The sequence below is a fragment of the Indicator indicator genome, chromosome 1 (genome assembly GCF_027791375.1).
Source record: "Indicator indicator isolate 239-I01 chromosome 1, UM_Iind_1.1, whole genome shotgun sequence".
Lineage (NCBI taxonomy): Eukaryota > Metazoa > Chordata > Aves > Piciformes > Indicatoridae > Indicator > Indicator indicator.
Window position 1 is genome coordinate 95,087,376 of NC_072010.1, and position 11,106 is coordinate 95,098,481.

At 44.4% G+C, this 11,106-nt stretch overlaps 1 protein-coding gene across 1 annotated transcript; it reads left to right on the top strand.

Annotated features, from left to right (window-relative positions):
* The first annotated feature begins 350 nt into the window (after window positions 1–350).
* On the top strand, window positions 351–10,752 carry FOXJ2 (forkhead box J2). The gene is made up of 10 exons (XM_054400018.1): window positions 351–693; window positions 1,170–1,244; window positions 3,403–3,471; window positions 3,831–3,971; window positions 4,415–4,610; window positions 7,033–7,353; window positions 8,407–8,508; window positions 8,970–9,170; window positions 9,884–9,982; window positions 10,487–10,752. The coding sequence occupies exons 1-10, from the start codon at window positions 361–363 to the stop codon at window positions 10,573–10,575; spliced, it is 1,626 nt and encodes a 541-aa protein (XP_054255993.1). The 5' UTR covers window positions 351–360; the 3' UTR covers window positions 10,576–10,752.
* Window positions 10,753–11,106: the final 354 nt, after the last annotated feature.

An 11,106-nucleotide genomic window follows, 5' to 3' on the forward strand; every position in this document is an offset into this window, starting at 1 on the left:
AAGGAGCAAATGTGATACAGCTGCCTGTAAAATACTCTACTTCCATTAAATAGATACTGGTTCTTTACCTGGCAACAGTTGGGATGCGCTGGGTAAGACTGTCCTAGCAACATTGCCAGCAGTGCTGTCCCAGATATTATCGGCAAGGATGGTCCTCCCAGAGACATAGTCATAGGTCTTTTTGGATGATTCTGACTGGCTATGTCCAGGTACATGAAGTAGGTACACAGGTATTTGTGATAGAGGGAGAAGCAAAGGAGGAATTCAAATGGATGTTGTATTCTTAGGGTTCACCATGTTTATATCTCAGGAGTTCCTTTTCTGCTCCTTTCTCCTCACAGATACTATCTTTCCAGCAGCATGGCCTCTGATCTGGAAAGCAGTCTCACCTCCATAGACTGGCTCCCACAGCTTACTTTAAGGGCTACTATTGAAAAATTAGGGGGTTCCTCACAAGCAGGACCTCCAGGAGCTGCCCGAAAGTGTCCCCCAGGCTCACCGACAGATCCCAATGCCACCCTGAGTAAGGATGAGGCTGCAGTACACCAAGATGGGAAGCCACGTTACAGCTATGCCACTTTGATCACATATGCCATCAACTCATCACCTGCCAAGAAGATGACGCTTAGTGAGATCTACCGTTGGATCTGTGACAACTTTCCCTACTACAAAAATGCTGGTATTGGTTGGAAGGTGAGGACTTGCTCCACTGAAGTACCTTTTTTTGGTCTCATTATGGGACTTACTTTGTTAATGTCCTCACTGAGCAAATTAAAGAGAGAAAAGACTGGAGAAGACACAGTCCCCAAAGTCCTGCTTTCTCTATGTGTATGTGATGACCCCTTAAGAAGGCGCATGCAAAAACCTCCAACAAAAACAGCCAAGAAAAATGAAACCAAAAAATTCACAAAACGCATATCACTACCAACCTGTGCATCACACTGGTAATACTTCCCTTGCATGTTCTGTAGATGTTCAGCCCCATATTATGCATCCTAATCTATCCCTATCCTTTTCAAATCTTCTGTCCTGCTTCATTACAGGTATAGGTAGTGAGCTTTGGCTTTTCTGTATGTGCCATCCTATTTTCTCTCCCTGCTTCCAGGCATAGTCAGAACATTGTATGCCTTTGTTGTAACGCTTACCTTTATCTCTTGCTCTCTCATCAGAACTCTATTCGTCATAACCTCTCTCTGAATAAATGTTTTCGGAAGGTGCCTCGACCGAGAGATGATCCTGGAAAGGTAAGAAATCTGCATGCTCCTGGGCAAGCAATATCAAACTGTAGGGAGTAAGCCGGGCTTGCCCTTTCTAAGTCATGGTTGGAATTTGAAACCTAAAGTCTAGGCAAAAATGGAAGGCAGTGCTAAGATTTACTGCAGTGCTTTGGCTATGGAAACATTCATTTAAAGGGAACCTATAAAGAGGCCTTAATGATTTTAGCAATTATTTTTCTTGTCTGTGATCTTTGTTTCACTTTAAAGATACTGGAAGAAGGAAAAAAATGAGGTCATATGTACTTCATTAGTTTTATTTCTTTTTGTTCTTTACATATAAAATGTGTGTCTAATCCAACATATTCTATTATGAAAGACTGTAATGTCTGCTGGTGAACAGCAGGACTATGATGTGACATCGTGGGTTTCATGGAGGCAAGATCCATGAGAGCAGAATTACTACCTATTTAGACAGAAAAACATTTGGTGTTGGCAAAAAATGTCATCCTCCGTTCAAATCTGTAAAAATCATTTGCAAGTAAAACTCAGGAATGTAGCAGTTTGGGTATGTAAGGGCTAATAAAGCTCCGTTAGTATGTATAGTCTATTCAGTCCCATCATGAAGTTACCAGAAAGGGTCACTTCCTTAGGACTTTTATTTCAGGTTATATTTAAAGGACTAAGCGGTGCTCAGTTGGCATCTATAAATGGAAGTAGTATATCTTTGAAGATCACTGCTCAAAAATACCATTGATTATTTGACTTACTCAAGGAGATTCTAACTGACTTTAGTCAGTTGTTTGCAGTTGTTCATTGGCACAGTGGGCTGGGCTTATAATGAAAACCTGGCCCATGCCTGTCACTGACTATTCACATTTCAGTTGAAAGTTAAAATGAGCTAAATCATGCTCTAGAGTTCTCTTTATATTTATTCAGTAAACAACAGACATAATTACAGACTACTTTATGTTGAAAGGAACCTCTGGAGGTCAACTTGCATGCTCACTTCTCTCCCAGACAGGGGTGGTTACATTGGGCTGTTCAGGTCTTTGTTGAGTTTTGAGTATCTCCAGGGATGGAGATACTACAGCTGGGCACTTATTCCAGTGCTACACCACCATCAACTAAAGAAACTGTTATTTATATCTGATTATAATTTCCCTTGCTATAACTTATATTTGTTCCCTCTTCTTCTTGTGCTTTGCATTTCTGATAAGAGTTTGATTCTACCTTGTTTATAATCTCCTTACACAGTTGAAGACAGTGATTAGATCCCCTTAGCCTCTTGTTCAGGCTAAACAGTGCTGTATGTGTGAACTGCTTGCACATCCTGTGTTCTAGTTCTTAAGCACCATGGTGGCCCCTCTAGCATGTCAGTGTCTTACACTGGGAACCCACTAGATGGGCACAGTACTCAAAGGTGGAGTCTCACAAGTATGGAAAAGAAAAGCAATCCTTCTAGTTGTCCCTGCTCAGTCTGAACCCTGAATTTGTTTTCATCAGTAAATAACAAATTCATGTGGTGGGGAAGGTACTGATGAGGGTGTGCAGGCCTAAAAGAGTTGGCTTTGCTTGTATCAAAATATCCTTTGCACTTACCAAGATTTCTGAATATCTAAAGGGTGGAGGTCAAGAGAATGGGGCTGGGTTTTTTTCAGTGGTGCCCAGTGATAAGACAAGGGGCAACAGGCACAAGCTAGAGTTCAGGAGGTTTTCCTTAAACATAAAGAAAAACTTTCCTGTGAGGGTGCCAGAGCATTGGACCAGACTGCCTGGAGAGGTTGTGGAGTCTCCTTCTCCAGAGACTTTTAGGACCCACCTGGACATTGTGATCCTGTGCAACCTGTTCTAGGCAAACTTGCTTTTGCAGGGGGATTGGACTAGATGATCTCCTAAGGTCCCTTGTAACCCCTACCAGTCTGTGATTCTTGGTGTCCTGTCTCAGAGAGAAGAAAATGCAGAGTGTTCTGCCTTCCACCAGAAGCATCACACTTCATGGTTCAATACAGCTCAATGCAAGAGAGGAATCTCTTTCTAACATCCAAGTCTTGGTTGTCTGATGTTCTGGAGGGTGGTCCTTGTGGTCCTAATGTTTAGTTGGTGCTGTGTTCTTTAAATCAGTAACTCTGTGCTTCAGGAAGCTGTCCAATTTAATCATACATTCACCAATGGGTCTTCTTTCTAGGGCTCTTATTGGACAATAGATACATGTCCAGACATCTCTCGCAAGAGGCGGCATCCTCCAGATGATGACGTGAGTGTTGCTCTTTTCAGACAGAATGGGGTAATTCCCATCTTGTTTGAAGGAGTCCTTCCAGCACCAGACCATGGTATTGCTTTGGAGGCAGAGTGTACAAATGATGGGGAGACAAGGCTAGAACTAAATAAACTATCATATATATCCTGCTGATTGGCCATTGCTGCTGTTCAGTAGCAAAGTTAATCTTGTTTAAAGTTCTTTATCCTTACTCTTCAGTGACTAAGGCTCAGTCCTCCTGTTTTCTAAGACATGAACTTCTACAGCAGGGGAGCTAGCTTCCCATCTGCAGTTTCACTTCTCCATCTGGTTTGGATTTCTGCACCTTTCCTTTTTTCTTTCTTGTCCATCCACAGATGCCACAAGACTCCCCAGAGCAAGAGGCAAGTAAAAGCCCCCGAGGGGCTGTTCCAGTCAGCACAGAAGCATCTTTGCCACCTGAGGCAACCTCCCAGCTGTCACTCCAGAGCACTACCCCCATTGCCAACTACAGTCAGGTGAGCCACAAGGAGAAGGTTAGAAGCCTTATGGTAAGGGGTGGGAAGAAGAAGAGGGTGGAGAGTGCCCAAATGGAAAAGCAAAGTGATAAGAAGAGAGGGGTTCATGAAAATGGATAATAGGCAAAAATAAAAAGAAGGGAAGAAGCTGAAACTGCAGAGGCAGAAACTGAGGAGGAAGTTAATTTTAACAAAGGGCTGCATAGGGGTAAAGATAAAGGAATGATGTCAGCTGAAGAAAAGGCTGGAGCCACTATGCTGTGGAGGAAGAGTAGTGCTTGATTTTCCTTATGGAAAGCAGCATTTGGGAAGATACCTTGGGGTGTGAGCTAAGCAGTAGGGGTTATCACTGCATATTCTACCTCTATCTACTCCCTGGATCTCTGTTTCAAGTTACAAAACCTAGAACAAGCTAAAGGCCTTATTTCTATCCTCCTTAGCAGGGTGCAGGGCCTGTGGATGTTGCCTCTACTGTAGCAGGGGGGCAGGGCCGTGAAGGGGCTGATGTGCCAACTCCACTGTACAGTGCCAACCATGACTTCAAATTCTCCTATTCTGAGATCAACTTCCAGGATCTTAGCTGGTCCTTCCGAAATCTCTACAAATCTATGCTGGAGAAATCATCTTCCTCTCAGCACGGTGAGTAACTGTATGCGTCATGTGGGGTGGGCAGGTATCTGCCCACACAGTCTTGTCCACTGATCTATCCTTGGTATCTCTTAGATCTTTCCTTGTTTATGAACCTGTACAAACAGACTTTCCTTCTTTGGCATGCTGTAATTAGTTCTGCCAGGAGCGATAAGAAATCTGCATGTCCTTTATCGCTTCCCTTAGTTTTCTCAGAATAAAGAGCATAATGATTTAAAAATACCTTGTGTTGATACAAAAGCAAATACTAAAATGGCTGAAGGGCAGAGAAGTGAAGACCTGAAGGAGAGCATGTTGGAGAAATACTCAGAATCTGTCAGGCTAGAAACCATAAGGAGAGGATTGTTGCATGTGGAGTTTCTCCAGAAGGAGAGTGGAAAGCCATTCGTGCTCAGATCTATCCTTACAACTAGGATTGTACAAAGCTGTGGACAACTGATCTTTGTAGATTGAGAGTGGGGAAGAGAGCCTACATCTCCACCCATACCTTGCAGAGAAACCTGCCAGGTAAAAGAAAAGGGGAGAAAGGTCTACCTTACTAAGGATGCAGCCACCAGAGGGCAGGACTGAAAGGATAGTATGAGATGTTCATGGAAAACACCATAAAAATCTACAGTTGTTCCTCCTCCCTTGAAACACTCTTGTAAATATTAGTCTGATGTAAAAAGAAATATATTACCTTCTCACCTATGCTGTCATACATTATACAGTGGACGCAAAGTCTGCTTCTCTAGGAGTAGCCTCCTGAACTTGTAGCTACAGTGAAATAAAAATGTATTGCTTTTACTGCTTTCATCATGCTGGCACTTGAGATTCCTAAATAGGAGCCTAGTGCGTGAGGTGTTGTAGACTAAGCAAGCTACAAAAATGTAAAGAGCCTTAACTCAGTGTGTGCCTCTCTAAAATCTTAGCAGTGGTCTGGTTTGGTTTCCCCCCAAGTCTTCAGCTGTGTGGTAGTCTGGGAAACCTTGCAGTTTTTGAGGACATCTTGTGAGCAGCTTTTGAGTCAGGATGGCAATATTCATCCTTTTTGCTCCATTAAAGTAGTAGGATGCTCTAAAGGTTGATTTTGAATCCAGTGAAAAAAATAAAGCTTGCTTGTGGATGGTCAAGTAAGGGCATTCAAAGTAAGAAAGGGGTAGCTCAGGTCAGGGGCATGTAATGCCCTTCACTCCGATTTCTCCCAGAGGTTCTACAACATAAGGGGAGACCAAACCAGGAAAGTAGATGTAAGAGAGATGCTGAGCTCCTGATGTGGGGAAGAACAGAGAATACCCGATGCTCTGACATGTAGTGGATGCCTCAAATATTAGAATATAGACATGATGCACTCAATGAGTCAAGAATGAAAGTATTAAGAGGAGCCCTGATGTGTGCAATATGCTTTCTATACAGAAGCAGTAGAATCTGTGACCTCTAGTGATCAATATGAGAAAAACTGGGAAGATTCCCAATGAAGCTGCTTTTAAAATGAGAAGTGAAGGGAGCTTTTGGAAACGTCAAGTCAAATTTGTCAAGTTGCCTGTTTTCTAAATATTTTGTTGTTTAACTTTGCGTAATGGTAACTTCTAGGAAAACAACATGTGGATGACATTTCAAGACAGCATGGGTTACTTTAGTGAATATAAGTAAAATCCAGAGAGGGCTTTAAGCACCTAAGTCTGTACTAGAAACCTAAGTCTGTACTAGAAGTACTTCTTGTGTAAAGAAGTACTAGGCATTGAGGTTGCGGAGTGGTTTCAGAGAAGGGTAAAGCTGGTGAAAGGTCTGGAGAACAGATCTTATGAGGAGCAGTTGAGGGGAAACTGGAGTTGTTTAGTCTGGACAAAATGAGGCTGAGGGGAGCCCTTCTTGCTCTCTACAACTACCTGAAAGGAGGTTATAGCCAGGTGGGGGGTCGGTCTCTTCTTCCAAGCATCAAGCGATAGGATGAGAGGAAATGGCTTCCAGTTTCACCAGGGGAGGTTTAGGCTGAATATTAGAAGAAACTTCTTCCCTGAAAGGGTTCTCAAACCCTGTAGCAGGCTTCCCAGGGAGGTGGTTGAATCCACATCCCTGTAAGTGTTTAAAAGAGGCAGAGATGTGGTGCTGAGGGATATGGTTTAGCATCAGACTCTCTAGAGGAGAGGGTGGTCAGACTCTGTGATCTTAAAGGTCTTTTTCAACAGAAAATGATTCTATGATTTTATTTAAATCCTGATGCAGTTTTGTTCTAGAACCTTTAGTTTCGAACAGAATCTGGAGTACAGTGGGCTCATAGTTGTGCTAGTAAGTTGTTGGCTGCCTGTAGAGGGCACTCCAAAAGTTTCATAAATAGCAGGATGGGGAGTGTGAAATTAGAGATGGGCAATGTAAGCAGAGCTCTGATCCAGGCAGCTCTTAGACCTTTCTCCCCTTTTCTTTTACCTGGCAGGTTTCTCTTCTCTCCTTGGTGATATGCAGCCCTCCAACCACAACTATTATATGTACCAGCAGCAGCAGCAGCAAGGCCCTTCATCAGTGGGTGGTGCCACTCCACTCCACACTCCAACCCCAGAAGGTTGTCCGTCCCAAGGGGGAAAACAGCAGGGTGGTGAAGGTTATGGCCCTCCACCAGTGATGTCCATGCATCCACCCCCAATGCAGCATGGAGGCTACCACCAGCATCAACAACATCACCCACACTCCCACCCACAACAGCAGCCACACCAGCAGCAGCAGCAGTCACAGGCTTCAATCAACAGTGCTGGCTTTGGTGAGTCAGGGTTGATGGAAAGCACAGCTGGGGAAGAGAGGGCAGTGAGGAGCCCTCAAACAAAAATTCCACAAGCAACTTTCCCTGGGTAGTACCTGCAGGGTGTACTGGTTGACAGCCGTCTGAACATGAGCCAGCACTCTGCCCAGGTGGCCAAGAAGGCAAACAGCATTCTGGCCTGTATCAGGAACAGTATGATCAGCAGGAGCAGGGAAGGGATTGTTCCCCTGGACTCAGCGCTTGTTAGGCCACGTCTTGAATATGTTTGGTTGAGTTCTGGGGCTCTCACTACAAGAAAGACATTGAGGTGCTGAAGTGTGTCCAGAGAAGGGCAATGAAGCTGGTGAAGTGTCTGGAGAACAGGCCTTGTGAGGAGCAGCCAAGGGAACTGCGGTTGTTTAGTCTGCAGAAAAGGAGGCTGAATGGAGTGCTTCTTGCTCTCTACAATTCCCTGACAGGAGGTGGTAGTGAGGTGGATGTTGGTCTGTTGTCCCAGGTAACTCATGACAGGATGAGAGGAAATGGCCTCAAGTTGCACCAGGGGAGGTTTAGGTTGGAAATTAGGAAAAATATCTTTACTGAAAGAGATATCAAGCATTGGATCAGGCTGCTCAGGAAGGTGGTGGAGTCACCAGCCCTGGAGGTGTTCAGAAAATGAGTAGACATGACACTCTGGGTTTAGTGGGCATGGCTGTGTTTGGTGATCGTAGAGGTCTTTTCCAACCTTAATGCTTCTATGAGTCTATATATAATTGTGCATGGGAAAAGGGTGAAAGCCAGTTAGGATTTGAGATCTGAGAGGAAAAGTGCTTCCTTAATGAAGGAAAGAAGGATACATTGACAGTAGATTTGGGAATTTGTCTAGAGCTGCAGGATAGAGTCAGGGTCCAAATGAAAAAGGAGGCACTGTTCCTGGTCTTCCAAGGGAGAAAGAATTTCTAGCTGCTGTAGCATCAGGCTCATTGGTTAGGAGGGGACAATAATTTTATATGAAGGAGGTGGAGGGAAAAGGGGAGTCTCTATCAGAATAATCTTGTCCACATTTCATTCCAGCTTTCCCCCCTGATTGGTGCTCCAACATTGATTCCCTGAAGGAAAGCTTCAAGATGGTAAACCGGCTGAACTGGTCTAGCATTGAGCACTCCCAGTTCTCAGGTCAGTGTTGGCCTAGTGACTGGGTCTAGTGACTCAGTGACCAGGGCTGTAGTCTAGAGTATGAGTGCTTTGCCAAGATGTTTTTTCAATGTAACCATGTCAAATCCTTGGGTTTCTCAGTGACTCAACTCTCATATTGGTAAAATGAGGTGGTGTGCTTCATGGGGTCTGGTAAAGACACTGAAGCACTTAAGCACTTCAGGAATTTGGGGCAGGGGAAATAATTCATAAAAGTATGTCAGAGAGATAACAGATTTTTCCCTCCTACTCTTCCCTCCCCTACCTGAATCAGTGAGACAGTATCCTAAATAGAGAGCTCTGCAAGAGTTTGGTCACAGATTTGAAGTGGTGAAGTTGGGTTTTCAGGGAGAAGATGGAATTTAGGAATAGAAGACTGAAAGTCTTTGCGGGGAAACCCATAATGTAGTGCTCTCTTTGACGTTGTCATTTATTCCCTGCAGAGCTGATGGAAAGTCTGCGCCAGGCTGAGCGGAAGAACTGGACGCTGGATCAACACCATATTGCCAACCTCTGTGATTCCCTTAATCAATTCCTTACCCAAACTGGTCAGCTCCCTCATCTGGTTGGCCCACAACAGCCCCCTCGAATCTCTGATTCTTGTGCCCTGAACAGTGGCAAACAGGAGCAACCCATGAATCAAGGTAAGTAGGAGGGACACTAAAAGGACATATAAATTAAGGCCCAATTTGGTAATATTCTCAACCACTTGCAGCCTTGCCAGGCAGTGCAGCACTGAGCAACTCAGGGCTCAGCTGTCAGAGCTGTTCATTTGGCTTTAAAGAATTAGGATGTCCTATGTCTGTGGCCTAGACAGACGTATGGGTACCATTGACAGGCAGCCTTTCCAATCAGAAAAGCATTTAAAAGGTAAAGGAGAAGGGAGGTGGTGGTTTTGCAGGTAACCATCAGAAAGGAATGACAAGGTAGTGAGATTGCTATTCTAGATGGCAGGAGCTATAAAGAAAGAAAGCACTTGCAGCTGTGTTGGAGTAATCCTGATTGGACAAGGAGTAGGAGGATGCGTGCTCAGGAGAGCACAGAGGCTATCATGATCTTGATAGAACTGTGATGGTGTTTATATTCTAGTAATGAACTAAATGGATGATATTGAGCCAGCTTGTGGTATTTCTGGATGAAAATTTTTTTCTTTTACACTAGAGAAATTCCTGCTGGTTCCAAGAAAAAGATTGCTGAACAAGCTATAGCTTGCAGTTAGAATGCAACAACTGAACACCTCCTCAGTCTCCCTTGGGTCTGAGTGAGTTCCTTTGTGGCAGAGCTGCCACTCAAGTCAGAGCCAAGACAGCTGAACAGAAACATTAATAGTTTTTTTTTTATTCCTTTCCTTTCACAGTCAATTCCTATGGTCAACCCCAGCCTCCCCATCTCTTCTCCGGGCCATCTCCTATGTATCAGATTTCCACCCAGGACTCTCCAGGATATAATCGCCCAGGTAAGGAGCGACATTGTGAACACTAAAGAACCATCCCTTCATGCAATCAAACAGAGCACTGAGAGTAGAGAGGGAGCCTGGACTGCAAGGGCCCCTCTGTTTGGGGCTCTGCCGTTGCCTTGGCAGGGTTTAGGATTTCAGTGGCCTCATTTCTTTCACTTTACATGAATACTTATCTAGCTCAGCCTCACCTTCAGTTGGTTGCTTGTAGGCAACTTTACATGAGAAGCTTCTGTTGATGAAGTTCTTTGTGCTGTAAGGAAAGTTAAGAAGGCTGAAAGTTAACCTCTGTAGAAGCTGCTGTGGAGAATTTCACAGCATACCACCTAGAGACATTGGTAGGTGCTGTCTGATGGAGCAACTCATGCCAATAGCATTGCTGCTGATTAGACTGTTGGAAGGGAGAAGGCCCAAGTTCCTTACAGTTTCTTTTGCCCACTGTAGAAAAGCATGACTTTTTTCATTCTAACAGCTCTCTTTCCTTTCTCTTCTTTTTTGGATCAGCTCACCATCTGGTTCCTCGGCCTCCAGGGCCTCCTCCAGGTGCCAATGAGGAAATCCCTGATGATTTTGACTGGGACTTAATCACCTAGCAAATTACAGACTTGATAGCCCGTCCTTTGGAAAGGACGAGGAAGGGGAGGGGGACTTGGGGCCGACCCTCCCCAGCCTCCCTGCCTCACCTGTATTATAGATATATATTCTCTATCTCCGCCAGAGAAGCCACCACAAGATGCTGCCGAAGATAATCCTTCCTTGCATCCTGTTTTTTTTTTCTTCTTTTTCTTTTATTATTATTATTGTTATTATTACCAATAATTGAGCACAGCCTTCCCCCTCCTCTGGTGGCCTCGGATGCATCAGAATGGCTTCTTTCACGTTGTGTGGTGCCCTATGGAGGGCAGAAAGACGGGTCCTTGGTGCCATGAAAAGACCATGGAAGCTGAATCCTCGAGTGCATCTTTCTCTGCCTCCATTGTTTTGCATTTAACAATCCCTCTTTCCCTTCAAGGTGGCCAGCAAATCTGCCACATTGGCTACTAGAGTGAGAGAGCCTAGTGAACCCTGCGAGCCTGTAGTTTTGTTGTTTCGTAAATGTTGTAAAGATCAGGGGGCTAAAGGAA

Excerpts from the sequence above, each read along its gene's own strand:
- FOXJ2 (XM_054400018.1), top strand. The coding sequence starts at position 361 with ATGGCCTCTGATCTGGAAAGCAGTCTCACCTCCATAGACTGGCTCCCA. Across the intron at positions 3,972-4,414 it reads CCATTGCCAACTACAGTCAG|GGTGCAGGGCCTGTGGATGT; the intron begins GTGAGCCACAAG and ends CCTCCTTAGCAG. Across the intron at positions 4,611-7,032 it reads ATCATCTTCCTCTCAGCACG|GTTTCTCTTCTCTCCTTGGT; the intron begins GTGAGTAACTGT and ends TTTACCTGGCAG.